The sequence below is a fragment of the Agelaius tricolor genome, unplaced genomic scaffold (assembly GCF_023055355.1).
Source record: "Agelaius tricolor isolate 1412-34295 unplaced genomic scaffold, bAgeTri1.0.p SCAF_8, whole genome shotgun sequence".
Taxonomy (NCBI): Eukaryota; Metazoa; Chordata; class Aves; order Passeriformes; family Icteridae; genus Agelaius; species Agelaius tricolor.
Window position 1 is genome coordinate 17,167,065 of NW_027269268.1, and position 27,926 is coordinate 17,194,990.

Below are 27,926 nucleotides of genomic sequence, written 5' to 3' on the forward strand. Positions count from 1 at the left end.
AATATTGCACTGCTAGCTGTTTTGATTAATTAGATACACTGCTTTGAATTAGTTCTGCTTTATTTAAGAATAGTAGAACTTTGTCTTGTGAGCTGTAATTGAAGACGTGGAAATCTAGGGACCTAACTTCAGTTCTAAGGAAGAAATAGACCAGCAGAAAGGAAACATTACATATCGCAAAAATGAAATGTGAATTATTTGAGTGCTATAAAAATATGGAAGAGCAAGGAAATATGAAAAACAAATAAATTACCAAGCCAGTACCAATGCCATACTTAGTGAAATCAGTTGAGAAACTCAGGCTTTTTGTATGCTCCATATGCTTTGTGGGAAGTAAGCTTTGGTCTGTGGAACTGTCTTAGCACAATTTAGTTGCCCAAACCAGGATTTCTATGAGGGTCTTTTATTTTTCAGCATCATAATTGAAAGTTAGAGCTTTACCACCATATTGACTGGCAATTTTTTTAAGATTTTCCTTATGAGACGCAAGCATTTATTTTAGATTTTTTAGTTTCTAAACATCATTTTCTTTTGAAAGACATATTGATTTACAAGCCCTTAAACCACTTGGCCTGAATGCACAGTATCCTTGCAGTGCCAGGCTCCATTTAACAGAACTGTGTAAGAAATCCATATGATACTGGAGATGACCACTGCCCATGGCACTTATATTTCACAATAGGCTCTTGATGTATGAACTATACAGAGAGGTATCTTCAGGCTCTGTGCTGATGAAGAGAGAGACTGTAATTCTGTGTGGCACTGCAGCTCTGAACAAGCTCTGTTGAGGACCTGAGGCTGATTCTTGAGCCTGTGGGCTGCCCTCCAGTTGATGTTAACTTGTGCTGCCACCCGTGTCCTTTCCTTCTGGGTTTGGACTCTCACCTCCCACATTTCAGTTGCTTAGAGAGTGTCTCTTGCCTAATGCTTGTAAACAGCTGCTCAGTCTTTGGAGCTCACATCTCTACATGAAATGCCCTGGGATAGCTGTAGGCAAGGAACCACATGGAGATGGCAGCGTTCAGCACTGTTTCAAGGGCAGAAAGGCAGAGAAATCTCATCAGGGTGTAAGAGAAGTGAGGTGCAAACCAAAGCCCTCTAAAAAGAAAAAACCCTCTAAAAATATTCCCCATATTTTGAGAGAGAATTCTTACATATGAAGTTCAGTAATTCCTTCCAGTGGAAATGCTCACCTCTGGGTCATCGCCATTGTTCTCAGTAATAAATATCATTATTCTTAATAATGCCTTTTCCTCCTTTTCAGCTGAAGATACTCTTACTGTGTCAGGAGGATATGTGTGTACTCAGCCATTTCAACTGGCTGATTGAGTCCAGGAATAATTCTTTTGGGAGCAGTGGTAGGGAAGACATAAGGGCATGAAACAGAGTCGTGTTCAGCTTTACATTAAGATGCCTAAACTCAGAAGCTTGTGTTGTGTAGGTGTAGACCTAGGAGGTGTCTGAGCCCTCCTGGCAGTCAGTGAAGGTTAAATCAATACTCAGTGCACCTAGAAACCTGTTCAGCTCATGGCAGACTCCTTGGGCTCAGTTACATTGTCTGCATTCAGGCATTTGCTGCTGTGTGAATTGATCCAGTGTCTCTGGCCTCAGCCACTGGCTGTTTTATGGACGGGCTGGAGTCTGTGCTGGGCTGTGGTTGTAGCTGTCAGTCACAGGCAGCTGTCTTGGATACCTAGGCAATCTCTCACATGACACTAGCTGTGCACATTTGTACCTCCTAATTCCAGATTCTGACTGTAGGCAGCTACTGAACCAGATAACCCTGCTGCTGAATTGCTTTCTAGCCAGTGTTGACATCTGCGAGTCTCGGGCAATTACTGGCAGGCTGTAGATTTAGAAGTTTATCTCCTTAAATTGAAACTCAGATCCAGATAACTTGGTGAAACAGCATTTTTAAAATATTAAAAGTGGAGTTTTTAAAATATTGGAAGCTGTGGTTGAAAATCTCGAGACTTAAAAATCAAAAGTAAACAGAAAACAGAATTCGTTCCCATACAGATAAAATAAATCAAAACCCCTTGGCATGTCATTAAGTAATGCAGAAATTCCAGCTTATTATGATTGTCTGCAATTTCCCTGGTCTTAACTGCGTTCCTGAGAAACTCAAAATTTAAAGTATTGATCAGCTCGGTTACTAAGTAAAGTCTTCATGGCTTCAAAGAACAAAATTGTCATGCTGATTGGAGAAGCACTTAGGAAGTTTCTGGTGTCCTAGCCATGCAAGTCTATGCTAAGGTCAGGGATAAATTCTAATCATTTCTATACTCACTGTTTTATTAACCCCTATTCTTTTTTACTATGGTTTTATAAAGTACACACTATATTCACCTAACATGCACCTAATTATTTGGCACATCCTCCTATCATTTTAATTTTTTTACTGCTTATTTTCTTCAAGATAAAGATAATTTTTCAGAATATAATTTTGCTTCACATTTTCCCATTTTAAGTAACAACAAGCTTTATTACAAGTTACAGGCAGCTTTTTTGTTTTTCCTTCCTTATGGTTATGGTTTTGTTGCATCTCTGAAAAGTAAAGACCATGATAAAAAACTAAAGAATTCCTAGCCTAATCTTTAAAAAAATAAAGTCTCTTCTTACAATTTTAGTTTTCTGTTAAAAAGAAAGCTACTTTAAATACAATGTAAGCTGTGTTTTTCTTTAGAAGAGCAAGTAATAAAATCTTTAATATTTTTGCTGAAATTAAATTCTGACTCTTGAGTGACCCAAAAAAACTCTGCCTTTTCTTATCTGGAATATAAATATGTATTTAGATTAGCTTGAACCATAAAGGGTTCTTCTCACAGTAAATCTATACAACCAAATTCTGCCCATACTTGCTCTTTTTTAAATAATAGAAGTATTCCTGTTTGTCAGAGAACAAAGTTTAGCTTCTAGTCTAATGTTAATTCTGTAAGACATGTGCTATCTGGGTAAAGAGAGAAGGCTGGCTATTTTAAACTTTTTTTTGTTGTTTAGAGGTAAGATTCATGTAAATACTAGAAGCCATGCTTTAAATATCATGGTGAAGGAAGACAAAACAATCCTTTAAAAAAATTTTGCTGAACTAAAACTATTAAAGACTGTAAGTGTGGGGTAGGGTGGTGTTTTGCTTGACTTGGCCTCAGCCAGCCAACTGTTTCCTTCTTTGGGGCAGTATCCTCTCCCTGGCCCATCTCTAGCCCAACATACTTTGTCTCTCATGTCAGCACACATGAGCACTCTCTGTGTGGGACTTTGACACACAGCAGCCTCACAGATGCTTCTCCTTTCTCTTTGGCAGCTGTCCAAGTCTGCATTAAAAATGGACAAAGTGTTAATGATTGATACTCGTTTTCATGAGATTCTTGTTTTCCTTTGTGTGGCACGTCCATGGACGTGATGTAGTAACAGCCTGAAATTTCCCAGTGCCTGGTACATGATAAAGGTTTCCATAGCAATTCCAGTGACAAATGTATGTGTGTCTTGTTTTTCACCATCAAGCATCAGGGTATGTGACTGCAGTATTTTTAATTTCTGATGACAGAGATTCTGATTCATGGTTAAACTGGCTGTTACTGGCTTGTGCTGTCAACAGTGTTGGTGGGAACCATTTTAACTTTTAGTTTTCTGGGTTTTGTCAAGGGCAGAGAATCACAGCAGGCCACAGACCCTAGTTTTGAGTGGATTTGGAAGGCAGCAGTCTAGGGAAGATATTTATCACTTCCTAGAGAGCACTGTGATGGTAAGAACACTCCTAGATCTTAGAAAAGAGTATCTGACAGTAGGAAGGATGGGAAAGGGGGTGTATACACAAAATGTGTTTTAATTCCTGTTGAGCTTCCTTTTCAGTTTTGGTAGTTTTGGATAGCCATCTTCATTCCACAACCTGTCCAATATTGCTCTCAGTGCTTTCCATTCAGTAGTGGGGCAGTTGATAACATCAAGTGATCATGTGTGTTTTTATAGCTTTTTAAGCTATGGGCAAGGTACATAATGGCCTATTGACCATTGCTGTAGAGTGGCCTCTGCCTGTCAGATTGTTAGAGTTGGACATGTTTATTTTGTTCTGATCACCATAAATTGAGGTGTTAACTCCACATTCCTTTTTTTCTAGCAGTTTCCTCTCATGAATGTCTCAAGACTCTTTACTTGCATGGAGAGTAGGGGAAGGAGGCAGGAAATACACTTATGAAAGATAAAATCAGCCAAAGACTGAAAAATAGTTCACTTTCAGGTACACAGTGCAGAGAAGTTACTGCTCCTGGGAGAATCCCAGGTGAAACATGCTGTTTCACCAACAGGCCATCAGCTGTTCTCACTGTGGAGAATGATCTTGTGGGGTATTTCTCCTAGAAACTCATACCCTGTGCTCCTTTTTAAACCTCTGATCCAGCTGAAGAATTTTATGATTCAGTTTGATTATACAAATGCTGATCTGCTTTTGAGTTACAAGTTGCAGGTCAGATTTTGCTGTCAAACTTAAAGAATTAGTTTATTAATATTAAGTAGCTTGTAAAAGTCTTTTTCTTACTTTTTTTGTACAAATAATAAAGATAAATCTTTGATGCCTTTCCTGCTAATAACAATTTACTGTAAATTATGAGATCAAAAATCTGAGGGCATCACATAAATAAACCGTTTCATATGTGTTTAAGCAGGCAGAGCTTGAGTTTAGTTGGCATTCTCCTTTCTTAAATGGTAATAGCATTTGTGAGCACCATTGTAATTGTGAGACCTTTTTAGGAAACAGCCCATATTGATTTGTGAACAAGAAGAAACAAATGCCATTTTCATGGCTTTTCATTTTATGTTAGTTGCTAAAAGCAACCACATCAGAGAATGTTAAGAGGAGAAATCATGCTCAAAACTTCATTTACTGTATACATAAGTGTTTATGACACAAAAGAAGCCAGAAATGTGTCTTCTCAGAAGGAGATTGTGCATTTAATTGTTTTTAAGTGTGATGCTTTCTCAGCTTCATATGTCATAAAATAGAAGTTAATTTTGTTAAAAGGCATTTACAACAACAATGAGCACTTTCAAATATAAAACACTTCAGTTTGCCTTGGTAGACTAGGGGCACATGTGTAAACCAGAAGAGCAGTGAATATTAAATGGTTTTCTTGGCTATGCAGACAGTACTAGTGCAAGTAAGAGGATTCTTTGGTTAGTAAAGAAGAGAGCACAGAATTGGAGATTTAGGGGAAAATTGTTCTGAACTGTCTGTTGTACCAACACTAAAGAAGCACTACACATAATTTAAAAAGGCAGAGGAGAGTAAAACTTCCAATCCTCAACAAAAACCTTCTTTTAAAATTTGATACTATGCTCTGCTTTCAACATATTTTTTTATTTGTCTTTTCCCACCCTTTTGTCAGGAATTGCAAAGGAGCCTCTAATGGCAGATTGATGACTTCCCTACAGTCCCCTGCTAAGTGAACTAAGTTGGAGATAATTTGACTTTTTAGAGCTCTGCTCATCAGGCTCTGTCAGACACCAGGAGGAGGCCAGACTCCTACCCCAACCGTGCTACTGTGTTCTTTCACTTGCTCTTTTTGAGTTACAATTTCAGTAACTATCTGGTGCTGAAATGGCAAGATATTCAGATGTTCCACAGCATTTTCTGAAACAGATAATTTATTTCTTATTTTCTTGGTTGATTCAGAAAGTATCAGACTTGAATTTTGTTAATTTTACAATTACAATTCAGTCTAGGTTTTGATTTTCTACAAACAGAAAAAATAAGGATATTAATTCTACAAAATTCTGTGAAAAGGGCTCCTCATGCAACATAATTATCAGCTCTGGATGAGCTTGTAAAATAAATTCTGCTCCTTTGAAGGTGGCTTCTTTTTCTGAATCTGCAGATCTCCTTTGGCAGTAGCTGTATGCAAAAGATAAAGAAAGCTTGGAAGATGGGCTTAGAAAACAGTTTGATGCAAAACTTTTAGAAGTTGATCTCCTTATTTCATAGTTCACATAGCAACAATTTATGATACTATTAGTCTGAAAAAACAAGCCCTAAAATTAGACGATACATAAAACTAATATTTAAAACTCTAAAAGAAAATATGCATGAGAGCTTTCTATTTTTAGGATGTTACCAACTTTTCTTCATCGTAGTGTCATTAATTTTTTAAAAGAATTGGGTTTGTTTTCATAAAATAATCATGAAGATCTGATTCACTGGTTACATATGCCAGTATAAATGTGATGGGGAATCACACATTAGCATTCCATCTATTCATCTAGAAGTTCCAGCTGTCACCAGGGCATAGTAGATCTTCTAACAGAAAGTGAGAAACTGTGAAGCAAAAATTACTTGCAAGCCTTAATTTGGTAAACCTTTGCTTAGCTTAACAGAGTACATATGAGTACAAAAAAGCAATTACAAACTTAGTATTGTGGTTCCATTATGACATTACAAAGGGTTGTCAAAATATAATTAAGGACTCTGAAATATTTCTTGTATTCCTAAATAATTTCTTTATCAAATGACATTCATATTTTCTTCCTTATTCTACATATGGCAGAAATACACTCATGTGTTCTGTGTTCTATTAGGGAGCATGTCAAAGCAACATATTGAACTGTGTTCAGGAATATTATATAGTATTTTACTATCCTGCTGCACATGTTTTTAATTTGATATTAAACTCATGCTGGCTTATTATTTTTAGTGATCTTCATGCTGTATTTTAGCTTTGAAATCCAGCTCAATTTGTTGCAGATCCCAGTAGTTTCACTAGCTTTAATAAAAAAAATTAGGAGGTATAAAAACGTGTATTTCATCAAGTTTATTGTGACTTGAAGATAATGCTGTGATGTCTAAGACATGAGTCTTCTGCAAGGTTTTCAAAATATCAGAGTCCTTTGAAAGCCATTATAATTTCAGAGGCTGTTGAGGCTTTGTGCTAGATGCTTGAAAGTCCTGTAAACTTCAGCAGACCTGGGAGATTTGGATCTCAGGCTGGTAGAGGAAACCTTCAAAATTTATATTTCCTTTTTAAAGTGACACTCCTGTGAGCTGAAATTTTACTTGAAGCAAATTGATGGGTTAGTAGAAATGCTTTAGGTTTTTTTATATTGAATTGATGCTGGCAATAAGAGCTGTGCTGATATGTTACTCTTTCCTATAAGTATGGGTCAAGTTTCAAGAAGGAAGAAAAAGGCAGAAAATGCAGAAGTTACTTTCATTGGAGTATTTTGTGTATTGCCAGTAGTGTTACTATTGAGCACGGCATGGAAGTGTCCATTCTGTTTGTGGGCTTAGATCCAGATTGCCAATTTCAAAAATGCTTTGTCTGTCCCTACAACACTGTAGGATTTCCTAATATAGTTTTTTACTGAGATCCATGAGTAATATTGAAGAGCTGTGAGCTGCTGAGAAATATGTAAGGGAATCACGTATTTTCAGTATTACAATCCAGCTATATTGCCCAATATGTCTGCCAGTGATCATTTGCCAAAAAGAATGAATATCCATTTAAGTATAAATATACATATGTGTTTAATTTCCCCTGAAGATGTTCTGAATTTTGTAGTCCATACTCTTAGTCTTCAGGAGAAAACAGTTTTGTTTTTAATAAACTTTATGTTGTCTTAAATTCCTTCCTGTATAAAGATGTTTCCAGCCTTATAGGTTACAAAAATATATTCAGTCATCTCACTTTTACATATGTCTGCATATAAAAGTATGTGTATGTTTGGAGTTGATTAAAAATTCATCTGCATTTATCTGGTGTTCCATCTCGAACTTCACAAATCTGAACAGTTCTCAAAATAGCTCTATGAAATACATCATTGTAGTTTTCCCCTTTGCAGATAAGGGAATTGGTGACAATAGATGAAAGATTTGGTTATTGTGTTTATCTTTAGTTCTGGTGTTTATCTTACTGTAACATAAATATACTGTTTTATATGCTTTTTTTGTGCTTTTCTTTCTGTACACTATTTGACATTAAATAAGTTAATTTGACTAAGGATTGACACATCCCCGTCAAGATTAGAGTTATGACTTAGAGTGTCAAGCTTTGCCTCTTTCAGCAATGCCTTGTACCTGGAATAGTTCAGAAACATTTTTGGTAACCTAATACTTGGAGGTCGCTTCAGGTGGGTTTGTGCAATGTAGTTTTTATCATTACATTTGTCAGACAGTTCTTGTGAAATGGAGCCCAGGCACCATTCTTGTGAAATGGAGCCCGTGCACAGGAACAATTTAAGGGACTACAGAACTTGGAAGGGGTCATAGGAAAGAAAGAAGAATAAGATTCTCAGAGGAATGTGTAGTATTTTTCTAAAATAGATTCTTCCCAAGCATTAGCATACCCTGAAGTTTAAAAAGTTACCTGGTTTCTGAAATAATCCCATTGTTCTTAATCTGTGGATGCCTCAGAAGCCTTTCTACCCCTGGTGCTATTTTTTACATGGCTGTGGCTATATACTACTATTTTACTGCCATTTTCTTTTAACCATTCATGATTTAAGTAATCTAACACACATCTTTCACAGTAGCATTTTACAGTAGCATTTGCAGACAACACCAAAGGAATATCTAAATCTTTCTTTGACATTCTACTACCCTGAATGATAAAATAGCTCCTGTACTGAATAACAACATTTGGAAAGGAAAAAAACAGTGTATAGACAGTATGCCTTGCCTTTGAAATACTGAGTGAAACTCAAAGCATTGCTACTGCAACTGGTGTGGAGTCATCATAGTAAATGGACAAATGGAATTGGCCTTCCCTATTTCAAAGTCTGTGTTAGAATCCTCTGGCTGAAAATAGGTTTAGTGTTAAAAATACAGCAAATACATGTTATCTGTAAAACCTTGTTCATATGTGAGCTGTTCACATGTGAGCTGTTAACATAATTTCAACCTTTATTACTTTATAAATTTGCCTTGATATGATAGCAGGTACAGGCCAAAATTCTTCAAAAACCCACCTGGTTTTAAACTAGCCCTGATTTCAGATAGGTGAACAGAGAGGGTTTTTTTTTTTTATTTCAATCATCTGTTTCTGTGTAGTTACTACTTTTTGTAGAGCTGGACCGTGTGCAGCATCTGTTAATGAAGTACATAAATCTCCTAGGCTCAGCTGCTGGTCAAAGAAGGATCTGCCTGGTAAATTCTTGGATGCTATTTCATCACAGAGTAGTAATGCAGACAGCAAAGTTGAAATATCCAAAAGGCTAGGGAGCTTGGAAGATGTATTTTGATGAGCATGGGTACTTCTCCTGTAGGTAGTGAGTGGCAGTGGTGAATCTCCATTGCTCTGGAACTCCCCCCTTCACTTGCTTTCGTCCTTTGTCTGTTTCCTTCAAAATAGCTGAAGTTCAGCCTGCCATTCTCATCAAAGAGGTTCTTTTAAGTAAAAAAGAAAAAAAATATATATATATATATTAAATGAGCAAAGGGCACTGTCATTTCACCTGAATGATCTACCAGGCTAGTAAAAAATCAGGGAAACACCAGAGGTGATTGAATTACAAAAGCCACCATCCAAGTTTTAGGGTAAAAATAGCTGAAACACTGGAATATGAACTACTGTTTCTGGAAATAAAAGAAATTGTTAACTCCCAGTGAGGAGCTTTTTCTTACTAAACTTTTAGGAATAAATGAGAGAACTGGCCTGTCAATAAAAATCTACTAAAGGAAGTGTAAAAAGTACTTATTTAATGGTCAAGTTGGAGTGGCTCCTGCTCATTGCAGTGGGGATGGACTAAATGACCTTGAAACCCTTCCAACCCAAACTGTTTGCTGATTCTAAGACAGCATATGATGCTTCTTCAAGTCTTAGGTGGACATTCTAATGAGACAGGGATCTGCTGGAGGATGGGTGGAAGAGTAGGAAGCCTCAACCAATCTGTATCAAAAATGTCTCATTTTTGAAATGTTTTATAAACAAAATATTGAACACTGAAGCTGATACTATGTTGTAATTAAAAATATTGTTAAAAATCATAGATTGAACTTCAAAACATCCTGAGACTGCAGCGGAAATAGCAAATATAATAGTAGTTATAATAGAAAAAAGGCTTCCTGTTCAGTCTGCTTTCTGAATTTTGGTTCTGTAGGGCCCAAATCAGTTGTGTTTTATTATGTCTTCCTGCAGTTCTGAGTTCCATCCAAAAATTTTTGTGTTTCTGTGATTTTGAAGTAACAAAGATTGTGTTTGTATTTTCCTCACAATCTTCCTTCTTTCCTGTTATTGAAATCAGAAGGTCTGGTTGTTTTTTTAATAACATGATAGATACAGCAATATTAGGTTTTTTCATCTGTACTTTTTTGTCCTGTTTTACCACTTTACAAGAATGGCATTTCCTTTGTGGTGTGGATTTTTTTGGTTAGTTTTTTTTTGTTGTTGTTGTTGTTGTTTTGGGTTTTTTTTTTTTACAGTATTGCATCAATTGTCTAACATTATTAGTGAAGTTTTGTTTATCTGAAAAGTAGGAGAACTGGAAGGTGCATTGTGGACAAGGGAACGAGGGCCAAGATTCAGGAAATACATGTATTACAGTGCACTGAGCAGTAAGTGAAAGTCAGAAGGCTTTTGACTTTACCAGAAGCCATTTTCTTTTCTTTAGGAATGTGCCAGTTTTTTCTGCCACCATATAACTGGTCTTACTGTCATATACAGCAGCTGCTTGACTCACAAGAAACTTAAAAGATTTGAATCATAATGTTTACTTAAATTAATTTGTGGAAATAGTAAAACTGATCCTTGTTTCTTCATGCTCAGGCAATGGGTACATAGTCAGATACCCTCTGTACCATAGAATCTCTGTAGGGCTGTTGGTGCTGCTTTGTAGGCTTTCAAAGAAAAATGTTGTATTTGTCTGTAGAAGGAAGGGTGAGGAGAAGATGACAGTCTTGCTGATTAATCAAAGAAAGAATATCAGAGAAAGGAAGAGGAGATCCCCTTTAGTGTCCTTTTGCCTGGGACACTGTGCCTTGTGCTTTTTCCTGGGTACTGGATTAGTGAGTTAGCAGTGACTCTAGTGCAGCTTCTAATGTGAGCTGGTGGTTTTTGTGAGCTGTATTATAAGTTTCAAAAAAAAGCACCCTATCCCAACCTCAGCTAGGGCACTGCATGAGAAATGAATGTCTAAATGAATGTCTAAATGGTTTCTTGACACATTTTGGGTAGACTGTATTCTCCTGCCTGTAGTTTATAAACTTGTCTGATTTATATATGGCTATAAATCACTGACTTTTGAATACAGTTGTCTGAATTCACAACAGGAGTCATTTATAATTTGCTTGTTGTGAATGTTAATGGAGCTGTTTATCTAGATTGCTATATAAATCAGTTTTATGTTTCTCAGCTTAAATCATTTACATAATGTGGTTTAAGGCAGTCGCCCTTATTATGCCAAAAATTCAGGTTTCTTTTTCTCTGCCTTAGGATTTTTAACAAAAACTTTGGAATATAAGGGAAAAAATGAGATATTATTAAGAGTCTTTTGAGAGGTGGTTGGTTGATGTTTTCAGCATAAGTCAGTCATGTTACAGAAGGAGAATAAAACATGTAAAAAGGAAGGCACTTCAGCAGTAGAAACTGTTCAGATTCACTGAAAATTCTTCAGAGCACTTGTAAAATTGTTGCAAGGTGAAATGTTGGCATTGTAAACTAGCATATGTAAACACATGGCCAAGCTCAGCAGATGCCAAAACCACATTGACTCAGTATTTCAGGGTTTGCATAGTGGACATGAGACTGAAATGAGTGTAGGAACTTTGGAATGGTTATGATACACAGCAGTGTTTCATAATGCTCTGTGTAACCTCCTGTGATTCAGCATATCTGATCCTAGTATTTTGCAGCGATTACAGGATAAGCTGGGGATTGTTGTTCCAGTCAGATTCTTGTAATTTATCGAAATCACGAGCCAAGTTTCAAAGAAAGAAAGTTCAGCTTTTGTATCTGATTATTTTATTGTTACATGCTACAGCCACCTTTTACCCTTAAAGTAATCTGCAATATTGAAGTAACTTTGGCAATGTATGGCATGCTGTTTAGTTGTGAAAACGTGGTTAAACTAAGCTGGGAAATTGATTCCCTTTTTGGATTTGTCTCGGTGACATTGGAGTAGCTGGTTCACTTTTGTGTTCCTTTCTGCAAGGCTGCTGTTGCCTTAGGCTGCCAGTCACACTGTGGCTGCTGGTAGGGATGACTGCCCTGCACACTCCTCAGTCCCAAATGAAAATGAAGGCTGAACCTTGCAAACTACACTCATTCCTCCAGCTGCCAGCTTGCCTTAGCTTGTGGCTGTTGTGGTGGGAATGTAGGAAGGCAGTGACTGTGTCTGAAAGGTTATTATCACCTGTGTCTTCTGTGGGAGCTCTGTCTGATGGGAGCTGTCAAATTTGGCATGTCGTATTCCTTAGGAGCTGTGAGGGTGGATGATCCCAGTGGGAGCTGGGACTGTCACAGTCCAGCTCATTCTGTTGGCTGGTTGGTTGGCTGTCACCAGCTTGTGCTGGGGACTGGCTGGTCCTTTTTACAGAGGTATCGTATGGCCTGTCTGAGTCAGGAGAAATCTGCACTCCTCTCTACTGACTGCAGAGCTTTGTACAGAACCTTCAACATTGCTTTGTACTCTGTACTAAGAATCCCTTACTGTTTTCAGTTCTGCTGTCCCATCAGTGCTTGGAGCCTTTTGGGTGAGTTTGCAGCAGAACTTCCTGTATTGTGGCTAAAGGCAGATCTGTAGCAATAGGTATGTGGAGAGAATGTGCACTGTAATACAATAGCTGTAAGAGAATTTTGATAATTATGAATGTTTGTAAAACCAATATAAGTCAACTACTGGCTTTTTAAGAGGTCTCTGGGTGTAACTTTTGCAAAACCATATAGGTGGCAATGGCCTCAAGGGTGGAATTCAAAGTTAGCATCTTTCAGGGAATGAATTACAAAATTTCATCTGTGTGGAAAAAATCATGCTGATCACACTCAATTAATTATAAGGAAATGTTGCTTGATGAAGACTGCAAGGATCAGTCTCCTGTTTTCTAGTATTGCATTTTCTTGACTTTCTATTCCTGTTTATTGCATTCTCTTGACTTTCTATTCCTATTTATAATAATGTAAAATTTCTTCAGAGTATGGAAATGGGATTTTGATAGCAAAAAAAATAAAGGTGGGGGGTCACCTGTCAGCAATCCTGAATATGGCTGGTTTTTGGATTTGACCCTGATTTCAGCTCTCTTCTTAGCTGGCAGGTACCTGGAGGCCTTTCAGTCTGCTGTAGGAGAACTTGGTTTAAAAACAGTAGTATTTTTTGCCTAATTATGAATGCAGATTTTGCATGTGTTTGAGATTTACAAGGCCTTGCTTATGTGAAACAGGCTATAAACTCTCCTTGGAAATGTATAGTAGTCTGGAGTAGATAATTACACTTTGAGAAAAGAGCCTCTGTTTCCAGTGAAAACACTGTGAAGTTATTTCAGAAATGCTCTGACCTCAGACGTTTCATATAACTTACACAAAATGCTTTCACATTTGTTCGGCAGCTTGTGGCTTGATCTCTGCCATCTCATAAACCAAAGCACAGAAGTCTCCCTGGGAAAAAAAAGCAGCAAGTCCATGCTGTGGCCTACAAAACTAGTGTTATTTTACTCACTCTGTGCTTTGTGTCTGTACCCTTAAACAGAAGAAACCTTGCCCTCCTTTAAACAAATCTGTCTCCTAATTACACCCCACCCCCACAAACCCAACTTTCCCTCAGATTTTTCTTCCTCCCTGCCTCCACTCAGTGTACCCACACTAATAAACTCTGCAGTAAAAACCTTGGGAGAATTTCTCAACACAAATGGAAAGAAGATGTCAAAGGCTGAGGATAGGAATTTTCTGTTTAAAGTTGCGAAAACAATAGAGGACAATTGAAACAGTGGGGGAAAAGCCAGAGATGGATGAACAAGCCATGAAAGTATTCCATTAATTTTTATTTTGGTGAAACCCCACTGGTTCTCTTCACTTGCATCTAAAAGAACCATTTTTATTTGCATTTATTTGTTTGTTTTTCAAGACTTGCAGAAAGCAAAAGCATTGCAAATACAAGTGAAGAGACTTGTGAGAATGTTCACACCAGAAGTGTTTTTGTGGGCTTTTGAAAAGCTGTTTTTCAGCCCTGGTAAAATAAAATTTTCAGATGTTTATGAAGACTTTTATGAAAAATTTGTGTGCTGGAAGGGTGACGTGTTAGAGATGATGGTGTCTGGCACTCAGGGAGAGAAAACACCAAGCAATAAAAAACAAAGCAAAATCTGATTATGGTTTCAGAATTGTTTTCAGAAAATCCTGCACAGAAGAAGGAGGAAAAAAAAAGATATATGATTCAGTCTTATTAAAAAGCATGTTTGGGTATACGTTGTACTTTCAGAGAACTCTCAGCAGAGGAAAATATGCAGGGTAGAGGAAGGGGCCAGTTGTGCACTGGTGATGGCTGAGCATAATTGCCAGCAGTCGTGCCAGGGAGACAGTGCAGTAGCCCTGCAGATCTGGTGGCTGAGCCCCTCATGTCAGCTCTACCTTGTTTCTGTTCCAGTGAGCCAGCTTGGTCTAGGCAGCTGATGTGATCTCTCCTGTTGTAGTTTCTACCAGCAGGCAGAGCTGTGGCAAGCATGCTTCAGAGAAGTTATGAGCCAAAACCCATCAGAAGCAGAGCAGAGCCACTCTTGGGTGTAAGAGCGGCACTGAGCATCTAAATGAAGGCAGCAACAGCTCCCACAGGACAACATCTGTTTACAGTCTCAGTCGTGTCAGGTTACCTATCATTTCATGCCTAAGGCCTGAGAAATAGGATTCTGAATGTAGCAGATAAGGGTCATGCTATTTGCACTTTGCAGGCAGTGAGATATTCAGAGCCAGCAATGCCTTGGTGATTCAAGGAGGCAGAACACGTGAGCACAGCCCTTCGCTTGTGCTTCGCGTTCGCTGTGGAGCAGACAGCAACAGCCTGCACTGACTGATTTTAGTTCCTCCCAGTACTGTGTTACTGATGGTATGAGTTCACAAATTCACAGGCTCAGTGGCATGTATGTAAGCTTTAGAGCAGACCTGCTCTACTGTGATGTCATGTCACAGTACATGTATAGGGAGACTGTAGCTAAAAGTTGACAGTGCTGCATTTAGTTTTCAGTATGTATTTATGTGAACTGGGAAAGGACAGTAGGGCTTAATGCTTAAAAATAATATATGGAGAGACCTTAAAGGTGCAGCCAGGTTGTATCTATTAATTAAATTATTTTGTTTCATGTGTTTTTAAAGAGGCCAAGTGCTTGCAGGGCAATGCAAAGTGGGCCAGGGTCATAGTTAATTGAGCAGAGAGTTTCCACTCAGCTCGCAGTGAGCACTGTGCTCCCTGAAGGAGACCTGGGGACATCAGGAGGCAAACTTGTTTCTATGTCCTCTGCAGCAGACAGAAGAGATGGCAGGCCATGCAAGGAATGGCATATGCTTTAATTCCTTTGATTCAGCAGCAGATGCTCTCCTCTGGCATGTATCAGAAGCCCTTAAAACTAAGCAGAAAATTGGCTACAACAGGGATTCTCAAAGACTTGCCTGTGGTTGATCACGTCTTTAATACACAGCAGACTGACCTCCATTCCACTGCACTTATTTGAACCACATGAATTTTTTACTCGTGTTGTTAGTGACAATCTTTTCTTGTTCTGCAAACCTCACAATAAACCCTCACAAACACACACACACACTGCCATGCTCTCTTTGTGTTATCACAGTGAACCATGCTGGCTTGAATGGCTCCTTCTCTGTTTACAGCTGCTTTCATATGTATCTCAGATCCTTCTTTGTAATGAAACACCTGCATATCTTTCAGAAAGCTGGAGGTAGAGTCTGCACTGTGTAAGCAGACAGTTTTTTGCAGACTGATAGCATTTTTATTCACAAGATACTAACCTGAAAAACTAGTGGTTTAGAAACCTGCTGCTACCTTTCTGAAAAGTGCTTAATAAAAATGGAATAGGAAAGGACTTCCTATTTGTGATTCTGTCACCTTACTGTTTGTTGGGTGGTAAGTAACAAAAAGTAATACTCCTGCAAAATCATGTTATACAAAGTGCTCATTTTGCCTAAAAAGTCTGCTTGAGACTAAGCATCAGTATTGCCAAAGAAAGGAATGAAAACCCTCCTTTTAGAATTTCAAATCCATTTTTCTTTGGCAATCTGATACAAGGAGGGTGCCAAAATACATGACAGATTTATATGTATTTGAATTTATTAAGTGCTCTTGCAAAGAACTTTTACAGTCTAAGAAAACTTTTTTAAATCTGATAGGAAATAAACTATTGTCCCTAAGTGAAATCTGTAGATATTTTGCCATTTCAGGCATAGTTTTGCTTGTTTGAGTAAACTGATTGAACGCACATTAGCAAACTATTCAAGAAATAGTGTGCAATCCCTATTATTAGTACAGAAACCAGCTCTGGAAAAGCACTGGCATTCCAGAGTTAAAAATTATAAGCAAATATATTGTTGGGAAGAAATTGCAGATTGACACAGACCTGTTTCTTGCTGTATCCCAGGACTTCATCAGCATCAGTAAATAATCTTTGCCTTTGTTCCTTTGTTTCTTTCAGGGCCCTCCTGGTCCAAAAGGCGAGAAGGTGAGTTGGTGTTCGGGTGATTCTTACAAGATGACTGGAAAGCCCTCCCAGCATGAACTCAAGAGACTGTTTGTATTGATGCAGTGAAATGTTAGATTATGTAAGAGAGCTGGGTAGCACACAGATGCTGTGTTAAACCTATCATCTCATCTTTCCACTTTGCAGGGAGATCAAGGTGATCAGGGCCCTCGGGTAAGCATCTTAAAAAAATGTTCCACTTCCCCTTCGCTGAGTAGGCAATTAGTCTTTAGTGCAAAACTAAATTAAAATACACTGTTTGAGCTAATTATGCTTATTAGCTGCATTTACCCTGCATGTTGAAGTGTCTGCAGGACAGTAACGTGAGCAGGAGGTGTCTGGGAAGATTTGGGTGATTCCAAAGTGTAAAGTTTCCATTGTGGGTGGAAGCAGGTTCCACAGTGATTTTGCTCTGCTGTGTAAAACTGGCTTTCCTAACCACACCATTCAGTTTCCCCAGCAATGTGTTCATGCCATGCATGGGCTTCCACAATGCAGAGGGCCAGAGGGTTTCTAATAAATATACTTCTAGATTTCATGTAAAATGTAGCTAATATTTAGTGAATTATAAACAAATATAATGTATGCATGTATTAGCTTTTTTCCTGACATATATGTATTTAATATTTTTAATAATGATAATATTATCACCTTGTAGTTACAATCCGGACAGAACATGGTTTAATTGAGGAAATGAGAAGGTTCTTTTAATTTCTAAATGTCATGTTTATTTTAACAGAGAAGTAGAGGAATACAGGAGTGAAAGTTCGAATGGATTGGCTGTGCTAATGCACTCTTCTTTACATCTGTGCTTCATTAGAAAACGCTTGGTTACATTGTTCAGATGATATAAGAACTCTCTTTGGTTACATGTTTATAATTTTTCCCATAACAGTATGTTCCATGGATTACTTTCTTCTGTTAACTTTGCTAAATATTTTGAATTTGCAGCTTTATTTCATTCTACTGTTTTGTTTCATATAATTTGATTTAATTGGATTTTACTTTTTTTTTTCAGCAATAAGATTATCTAAAGTCACAACATGCTTTTACAGCTGATTTTGATGTTCTGTTAACTGCCAGGGTGCCCTGTTATGCTTGGTGCTAGGGCTGCACATCATAAAGTCACCAGCCTGAGAGTGAACAGCTTTAAATATTATTTCAGTTGAAACTCAGTAGGAGTTGGAAAACTACTTAAATAAATAGAAAAGAAAGTAGAGAGTAACAATGACAGCTTTTTTTCTAGGTAACTAATATACAAACTAAAGATTCTGAATAATGTAAAAATTTCCTTTTAACTTCTAAGCAAATTTAGTGTCTCTCTCATACTGGGCTATGTATTTTGTCTGGTTCTGTGCTATAGAGCTTTGCAGGGAATGTGAGGAGAGAGGAATGCAGGGGAGGAGAGCAGTGCAGTGCCTGTGACTTAGGAGAGGATGCTCAATTCAGGTGGCATAAGACAGGCTCGAGTGCAAGTGCTCACACTAAGTGTCCTTACATGCAGAAGAATGCATGTTCTTACATTCACATTCACAGGCTTTAGATTCAAAAAACAGGAGGTCAAATTTGATGGCAGTATCAGAGAGGGTGCAATAACAAATATGGAAGAGCAGTGTTGTGAAGAGCATTACATAGCTGAGGATAAGAATCTGGAATTATGACTATCAGAGAAGTTTCCAGGGAAAGCCCCAGAGGCCTGAACACTGGAGAACGAATGAAGTGGTATCAACACAAGGGAATGATGATGCAGAAATCTTGGCAAAATGTTGAAGAGATGTAGATGTAAGAACTGTTAAGTGGTTAAGCATATGTGGCTTTCAGTTCCTGGTGTGGAGGTGTTGGCAATGCCCAAGAAGAAGATGCAGGTTTGGTCAGTGTTACTGCAATGGGACCTCTGCTACACAGAGCTTGTTGAGTCCTACTTTGCCAAGACATACTCCATATACAGGAAGGCAGTAGCGTCCTTACTGAGCCATACAAATCATGGTTATGACTATTTGTGGGTTTGGTAAATCAAGTGCAGATAAAAAGCAGAAAATATCCAACCTGAGGAATTCTTATACAAGGACATCATGAAGCTGTATCTGCAGCAGCAGCTGGCACTTGAGACTGAATTCTGTATCTGATTACAGAAAAGGAATTCAATAAGGTCAGCAGTGGGGAGGAAGAGGTGATGATTAGCATCTTCTGGACAAGCTGAAACTTTACCAACTCCTTAGTCAATGCAGGTTGTAGTGACATACCTCCTTTTTAAGTATATGGATTGAACTTGGGAAATTTGCCCAGTGTTGTTGGTTTTCCCTTAATCTATTCTGAATGTGTTCTACAGCCTCTTCTCCTTTATTCCCCTCCATATTTCACAAGTAATAAGTACCATGAAGCCTCTGACCATTTAATGTTTCATGGTACAGCAGTTATCTCTTCTGATAACTGTCTTCAGGGTGAGTCTGCTCAACCTGCTGTGCCAGGGGATTTACAATATAATTAATAGAATTTTTATGTGTAAGCCACTCATGCACCAAATGAAACTAAACCCATTTAGTCCTGGTTGGTTACCTTTGCACACAGTTTTCCATCACTGCGTGTGTAAAATAAATGGGTTTGGAGGTAATGTCATACAATATTATTTTTGAGAAATATTGTACCTGAAAGTAACTGGGGCATGGCATTAACACTTGGATGTGACAAGTTTGCAGACAGATTGAATATAATATCTAAGAGCAGTGAACGTTTTAGTGCTAATTCATCTTTTACAGGTATGGAACCTGAAGTTTCTTTGGGTTTATATTTTTACATACTGGCTTGAAACAAGCGATTAACTTAGCAAAAACTTCTAGTGTTCCACGCTATGACTGAAATTTCAAAATGACACTTTTTCTTTAGAAAAGCTGCTTTCTTTCCTCTAGGCATTTTTGTAAAAGAAATCAAAATAAAATGTAAAGACTGTCCAAATCAAGATGAGACCTTAAACTTCCAAAGATCTGCTGATCAGAAAATAGAAGGATATTTGTGAAAACGTTTTGCAAGAGGAAAATATATTGTTTTCTGTCCCACCCACGTTTTTTCACCATGAGATTTTTTTGAGGGATTGTTCTTTCTGAAATAATTTCAAAACCATAAAAATAGTAATCAGTTATCTCAAAATGTTCACAGTCACTGGACAAGTAGGCTATATACTGAACTGCTTTGTAGTTCAGGTTTTTTTGAAAATTCCTTCAGTAGAGTCATACACTAAGAACTCAGCCATGCAAATACCAGCCAGAGGTCAAGCACTTGCTTGTATTTTTAGAATAATGTGGCTGGTTTTTGAGTGGGTTTTTCATTTTTTTTTTTTCCAAGAATCTGATAAGTTTTCTTAAGTGTTCAGAAGTAGTCTGTGGATCAGTATCCTTCATTGAGCAGAGATGGCCTAAGGGTTCTAGTTTGTAATGCCATGTGGCTTGATCTACCAATGTCCATATTGTGTAGAAAATACGAGCCAAAACACATTCTAGTAGTGTGAGTGGTACAGAAATTCATACCCTGAGTGTGAGTTTGAGCAGCAAGTTAATATAGCTTTTAAACATGAGACTACCAATAAGGTAGTGATGGTGTATCCTGATCTTATTTGGAAAAATTATTTTTTTATCTCTTTATGTATTTTTATATCAGATCTCTTAATTACTCTAAAGTTCTGGTTGGCTAAGCATTTAGGTCAAATGCAGAACTAGATTTCCTTGATACCAGTGTAAGAAATGGTAATAATATATCTTTTGGATGCTCTTCTTTTTGCAGAGGGCATGGCTTCATGAAATGTCCATGGAGATTTGCTTTACTGTCCTGAGCCATGAGAAAATTAAAAATGATGGAGTTTAGCCTGTGGACTGTTAGAATAAATGGTGATATGAGGCTGCTCAGTTACAGTTGTTGAGCTCTAGTCCAATTTAAAAAAAAGCCTTTGAAAATTTCATGATGGTAGGATTTCAAAGGATGTATTGTCCAAGTAGAGACTGCATCTTGAAAATGGAAACAGGTCTACAGAGGTGAATGTTTGGGATCCGAACAGCTAGTATGGAATGGCTTAGTGGATGTGGAGGGAAACTTTGTAATCAAGGCTGAGGAAAAGGCTGAGGTACTTAATGCCTTCTTTGCCTCAGTCTTCAACAGAAAGACTGGTTGTCCCAAGGGCAACCAGCCCGCTGATCTGGCCGACAGGGATTGGGATCTGAAGAGACCCCCTACAATCCAGGAGGAAGCAGTTATTCCTGCTGTGCCACTCAGAAGCTCACAAGCCTCTGGGGTCAGATGGGGTTCACATGAAGGTGCTGAGGGAGCTGGTGGAAGAGCTGGCCAGGCCACTCTCCATCATTTATCATCAGTCCTGGCCACCTGTGGGGGTCCCAGATGACTGGAGGTTGCCCAGGTGACACCCAGCTACAAGAAGAATGGTTAGAGGAGGATGGAGAGAACTACAGGCCTGTCAGTCTGACCTCAGTGCCAGGAAAAGTTATGGAAGAGATCATGTTGGATAAGATCATGCAGCATGTACAGGACATCCAGGGGATGAGGCCCAGCTGGCATGGATTCAGGAAAAGCAGGCCCTGCTTGGCAAACCTGATATTCTTTCATGACCAGGTGACCTGCCTAGTGGATGAGGGTGGTGTTCAGTTGGAAGTTGGGCTTGATGATCTTGGAGGTATTTTCCAACTCTAGTGACTCTATGATTCTTAGTCTTTTCTCAGCCATCTCTAAATGACATAATAAATATCTTCTGTCCTTTATCTCAGATACATGAGAGATTTCTTGCTTACCAGGGCTAGAAATAATTAGCTAGAAGCGGGTTTTAAAATTGGTTTTGGGCTAGGTGAAATAGGATACCACCCAGAAGCCATACTTAAGTATTTCCACAAAATAATTTTCTACTTTAGTTATGTTTAAATAAATTTTCCCGTTGGCTGGGATGGCACAGAACTGATAATATCTCTTAAATATCTTAAGCAGGAAAGATGAAGTTCTAGAAAAGATAGGAACTCAGAAGTTTATTTTATTTTGTTAACCTTTATTGACTTCAAGATTAAAAACATTCCTTGAGTCTTGTTAAAACAGTTAGGTTGAGATGGAGGTATAATGTTCTTTTCTAGTTAACCCTTCTCCCTGTTTACTACTCCCTGTTAATATATTTGCTACTTATTTGCTGCCTGGTATAGAGAAATCGTTGCTTTGCAACTTCTACTCTTCTATGCTGACAGACTACTTCAAAATTACCTAATATTGACAAAAGAAGTCCTGGAAGCAGTCTGTTTACTGAAATAACTAAATACAAATGTGTGCTTATATATAAACATGAGCTCTCTTTTCAAATTGAAGTATTGCTTCACTTGTTCTATTATAGACACAACCTTTATAAACTATGCCATAGTGAAGGGAAATTAAAGGTGTGCAAGCAGTAAATTTTGACCTGATTTTTTTAAATGAAAATTTTAAAAAGCCTTCTTTAAATATATGTGCATTATTATTAGTTAATATGTATCTTGGAAATATCTAATAAGTATTTTGAGCCTTTTCCTGCTCCTAGTGACAATGCATGGAAAACCTCTATTCATCTCCTTAGAATCAGCACCTCAATCATAAATTAGAAAATGCTCATTACTTAATGATGATTAAACCATGACCATTAACTTTTCAACCCTCTTTAAAGCCGTTCTATTTTGGGGGGTTTTGGTTTTGGTTTGATTGCTGTTGTTGGGGGCTTTTTTAAGAAAGGAACAGATTTGCCTCACAAAATAAATAGTAGTATATAAACTAATCTGATTTCTTGCCTTCCCTAAAAGCAAAACTCAGTTTTTTGGAGCGAGGTCAGGTTGACATTGCGAACTGTAGTTAATGTAGGTAAATCAGTTACGTTACAGGAAGATTTGTTTCCAAATGTTTCATGCTGGTAATTTTGATCCTCATTCCACATCTTGTCAAAGCAAAAATGCATAGTATTAGAGTGAAAGTATTATGTTAATTAAATACAATTTTGCATAATTTAAATTCCATTTAATGCTATGAATTTTTTCTGCACTTGATGATTCTTATGTCTAAAAGCATATTTTCTCTTTTATTGTATGTTGCATCAAGCATATAGCAGACACAGAGTGCTGCTTTAATTTCATACTTTAGCAGTGTGATTACACTCATGGTTGTTTTTTCTGTTGTTAATTGACCTGTTTAAATCAAATTGTAGATCAAGTTATATAAGCTATATCTAGCTACTGTTTCAAACTGCGCTCTTAGTGGGCCACAATAAGAACATTAAAAAAGCATTAGTGATTCCTTCTGTTAACACAACTTTCACTGAAGCAGAATCATTGAGAAAACCGCTGGACATCCGGTTTAATGCCAATTTGTCTGTGAGCAGTTAATTTAATTCCTAAGACTTTGTTTCCTTATCTGCCAGAAGGCGACAGGGGTATTTACCTACTCCATTCCTGGGATTAATTATCTGCACTTCACTGGCGCTGGGCCGTTGTGGCTCCCCTGTTTTCCATTAAGGCGAAACTAGGGTAACAAATTGGAGCAAGGTAACTTTGCTCTGTAACTAGGAGAGGTTAGGAAAGAACTCAGATGGTGCTGGCTGCCAACTTTGTCTAAAGCATTGGGACACTCAGACTCGAGACTCAGAGTTCACAGGAGTGCCCTTTTGGCTGTGAATGACTCTCTGGGGCCAAGCTATGCCTTTGATGTTCAGCTCCTGAAGTTCCCCTGGGGAATGCAGAACAGCTGTGACACTCCAGAGAAAGTGCCACATACCTGCTCCCGAGAGGAGGATGTTGTCATTCCTGTCCTAAGAGCTGGGCAGTGCGTGTCTTTACTCTCCACCACTTGGTTTGCATCTTGCCCCTTTTTAGTAATGCCAGAGGAATGGTGAGGAAGGAAGTCTCTGTACATCCTGTTCCTTTTTCTACAGCCCTGTCCTCTGGCTGAAAATACATCATGTAGTAGTTGTATCTCGAACTACAGCTGTCACGCAGAAGTGCTGCAACACTGAACATTTGAATTAGACAAATCTGATTGAAAACAGCTCTTAAAATAATTAATCCAGTCCTAATAAACATCAGAGAAGAAGCTTGAACGACTTACCTGAATGACATAACTGCAGCAGGTGAAAAAATTGAAGATAAACAAAAGCTAGGAGAGAAGATTTTTATTTTGAGAACCAACTTGGTTATGGACCAGCCCATCTTGCAGTTAGCTGGCTGCCTACCACCACTTTCAGTGAGAGTAGCAGGTTTGCCTTCAAGAAGGATATTTTATGGAGGTCAGGTGTGTGATCATTCATCAGAACACATAATTGAGTTGTGTAGAAAGGACATTTTGCGTCACTGAAAATTCATCTAATAATAGGACAAAAATAGAGAAGTGTTGGCTTTATCCTGTTTCATTCAGTTTGAATGCAGTGTCAGGTAGATTTCACAGAGGTCATTATAGGAAATAATGCTCTACAGTGATCTGTATATGCTAGATCTTAAACACTGCACTTTTACTATTTTTTCGCAAAGTCTGGATCATTATATAATGTATTCAAATCAGAACTCTTTGCTGAACATTTACCTAAATGAAAAGAAATTTCTGGATTCTTGTCTTGTTGTGGTGTACTGTTTTTGTTAGCAGATTTGCTGCTGGAGAAAGGAGCAGTTATGATAAAAGGGATTATATAAGAGAGCTCCTGCTGAGAGTCCGTGACACTGTACAGGGTGATACCAAACACTATTCCCCAGGGCAGGTACAATAATTAGCCACAGGACTGGCACTCAGTCTGAGGGATTAATTAGAACTGGAGGTGGTGTTGGGGAGAGGCAGAGCAGCCATAAAGAGTGTCAGGATCGCTCTGGCCTGAAGCCTGTGTGATTTGATGTGAAATAGCAGCAGCTGGCTGTAACCTTAGGAAGTGCAAGAGAACAGCAGGTGGTAATTCCTGTCTCATTTACCATGTCTTCACAGGAACATGCAAGCTTGTGCAGCTTGGGTTTATTGGCAGGTCAGAAGGAAAATCCTAGAGAGGATTGTGACATTTACTATACTGAGCAAATGCAGTAGTCAAACTGGAGTGTGTGGAGCACAGTGTATAAAACCAGTAACACTGCTGCCTAATGTTATCATACTTGCCTCTGACAAGGTTAGGATGACCTTACAATATTGACCTCATGTGGACCAATGGACAAAGCTGAGCATACTGTGCAAAATCCAGGACAGCTAGTGGGAATTACATCCTTCAAGGCTTTGATGAATGTAACAGGAGAACTATTTCATCCAAGTAAAAAAATCAGCCAGGGGAATGTTATGATGTTCTGGCATCCCTGGATTTTCTCAATAGCCATTGTATGGGGCAAGTAGGTTTTACCTGCACTTTCAGGTGGGTAATGTTGGGCCATGGCTGTTGGCTTCCATCAGGCATTGTGTTTTGCTTGGCATTTGGGCAAAAATGGCAGTGAGGCATGCAACAACTGTGCTAATTTAGAAATTGTAACCAGCTAGCATTTCAGGGTGAGCTTGAGTAGCTGTCAGCAGAGGAATTTAGTAGACCAGTGGTTGCTGTTGATGACTGTAGTGTTTTGTATTCTGTTAGGGCCTCCCAGGGTGTAGAACAAGAACCCTTCCTATGTGCAGTTCAAGAATCAAACCAAATAAAGAGAAAATTGAGTAACTTTGAATCCTTTGTTCAGAACAGCCTTCGATAGGGAAAAATAAAACAGATCCAGGGGATATTTGTGGCTATATTTATAGCAGAGTGACAGGAAAGGAAGAGAACTCATTTTGTGGGAAGGATAGCTCTTTTTATGCCCTTTTAGAAGCTCATCGTGTGCCAGCATTATCTTTCATGGATGCCAGAGGGTGCAAAGCCCAAAGCCTCCCACACATGCAAAAACTATGGCCCTATTGTAGTGTCTTTGCTGGGTTCCATTTAGCGTTCCCGTGTTTCTGGCACTCTCCAGAGAGACATGTTACTCATGGAGAGATGATCCAGGTCCAAACTGGCATTTCATGTGTCTGACTGTTAGGTCTAAGATTATGACCACTTTGGGCAAAGGAAGGAAAGCTTTATCCTACTTGGGAACAAACTGGAAGTAACTAAGCTGCAGATGGAAGAATGGGAAGGACCCTTTTCTCATGTGTTGTTTATGTAGGCAAAAAACTGCAGTACTGACAGCTAATCTTGAACTTGCCTGTGTGGTGTTGGGAAGCTTTGGGAATGCTGGGGCTGGACTGTGCAGTGCTGAATGTAAATAGTTCTGTGTACAGCTACACAAATCTTTCCAATGTCTTTCATTTCTTCTCAAGGAGAAAGAAAATCTTTCATGACAAACCACTGTATTTTCTGAATAAGTGCCTTTCTTAATTAGTTCTCGGTTCTCCTTCATGTTGAAAATGAAATAAATCAAAATTAATATGAGTTTAAAACATCAAATTGCTAATATGCTAATTTAGAGGTAACTGAAAATTACTGTGCTGTAATTCTAAAGGCTGATGAGTAAAAATGAAGTTGTTTAAAAATTTTATGTTTATCCATTTTTTCAATAAATGTCATTTATTGCTTGCTATTCAGATTTATCTTCTTATGTAGGTTTCTTGTTTGTGCTCATTTTCATTATATGGGGGTTGTAGTTTTATCTAGAGGAGAAATGGATCATGTGCACAGCAGGGCTAATGAGTCACAGATGTAAAGATTCTGACACATTACTCTCTAATAACTTCTTTAACTTACTCCATAATAAGATAAATGCATATTCCATAATAAGATAAATGACAACTTGATACATCTGTTTCCTAAACGATGTATCATTCCAGTCTTATCAGTGTCTCAGGAGTCAGTCCCTTTATATGTTGTGAGTTTTAGCCTTTTTTGGTTTTGTTTTCTGTTTATTTGTTTCTAAAGAGGAGATTTCAGGTCACTGAGCAATGCAGTTAGGCACACTGTGGTTCATCCCAATGAAGTGGGAAAGCTGCATTTAGCCACTGGCTTTATAGGATCAACTTACAGATTCTCAGCTTCATCTCATGGATGTAGAGCAGGAATAAAAGTGCTAAATGCAACTCCAAGATGCTAGTGAAGACATGTATGCATCAAAAAGTAACTCTCCCTTTTTTGTAAAGACTGGTGCAGTCTTTGTGATCCACAGGCTCTCTGGTGTGATGAACAGAGCAAGTATTTGCCACATTAAAAAAAATCTACTGCAGCTGAGAGACCTGGCAGGCTGCCCTGGCCTGTTGGTGCTCCCCAGCAGGCCAGCTGGGCTGCAAAGAGCTCATGTGCTACAGCAACATGGGCTGCACCAGCAGAGCCTTCACACAGGACTCCTCAGAAGGGCCCTTGCCTGGCAGGCAGTCGGGCACAGCCTTCCTTTTAGGAGGTGCTAGGCTGGCATGGTGCAGCTCTTTGCTCCAGGAGGAGCCCCCAGAGGGGCTGTGTTGCCAACTCTACCTCATAAAGGAGGTCTGTGGGCATATAGGGGACTTAGAGCTCCCTGGATGTATTTTATTGAATTTTCCTCTGCCATTGAACAAATCTTTCCTTCTAACAGTGTGTGCTATGCTAAAGGCAAGGAGAGGACTTAGGGATTTCCTTCTCTTTAGGAATTCACTGCTCAACTGCATAAGGTTTTGGCTTTATCAGAAGGTTTAATTCACACCCTACAAGGCAGCTCAAGAAAGGTGTTGGACTGAAAGCAAAATTCACCCCCTTATAGTGTGACAGCAGGCCACAATCACCACACCCTTCCCTTGTTGTGCCAGTACAGTACAAATTCTGCACATCTCGGTAGAGCAGAATATGAGAAGCCATATGTGGCACATAGCAGCTGAGGGGGTAAAAATGGATAGGAAAATACTGCTGTGTGTGTCTGGAAAACTTTGACCATTATGGACTACCCAAGATCTAGCAGTAGATTTATGTTCAGTGTTCCTAGTTGTTTATGTGCTACCAATTTATGTGCTGAATGTCATATGTTAAACAGAATGTGAGGAGCAGGATATTAATTATGCAAAGCTCTTCAGAGCATACTGTCATTGCTGTCAGCTTCTGCAGCAATCCAGAGTCAAGGCTTTCCACATAGATCTAGAAGTGCTGTAGTACATTTCCATTGAAAATGGCTCAACCATCTGGTGGCTGATAGTCTTAACAATTTTCAAATGATCATAACAATTTATCGTAACTTTAAGGAGAGACACCTTTATGGGATTGCTCCTTCTAAAATCTCTTGATACTCTCATTGAGAAGTTTCAGCTTGCGTCTGCAGTGCAGTGCAGACCT

At 38.5% G+C, this 27,926-nt stretch overlaps 1 protein-coding gene across 1 annotated transcript in view; it reads left to right on the forward strand.

The window, feature by feature from the left end:
- Positions 1-27,926, forward strand: part of COL25A1 (collagen type XXV alpha 1 chain) — a 298,121-nt gene that overhangs the window by 178,458 nt on the left and 91,737 nt on the right. The window contains exons 6-7 of the mRNA XM_071431776.1: positions 16,610-16,636; positions 16,802-16,828. Of these exons, the coding sequence (XP_071287877.1) occupies positions 16,610-16,636; positions 16,802-16,828 (54 nt within the window). The remainder of the gene's footprint in view (positions 1-16,609; positions 16,637-16,801; positions 16,829-27,926) is intronic.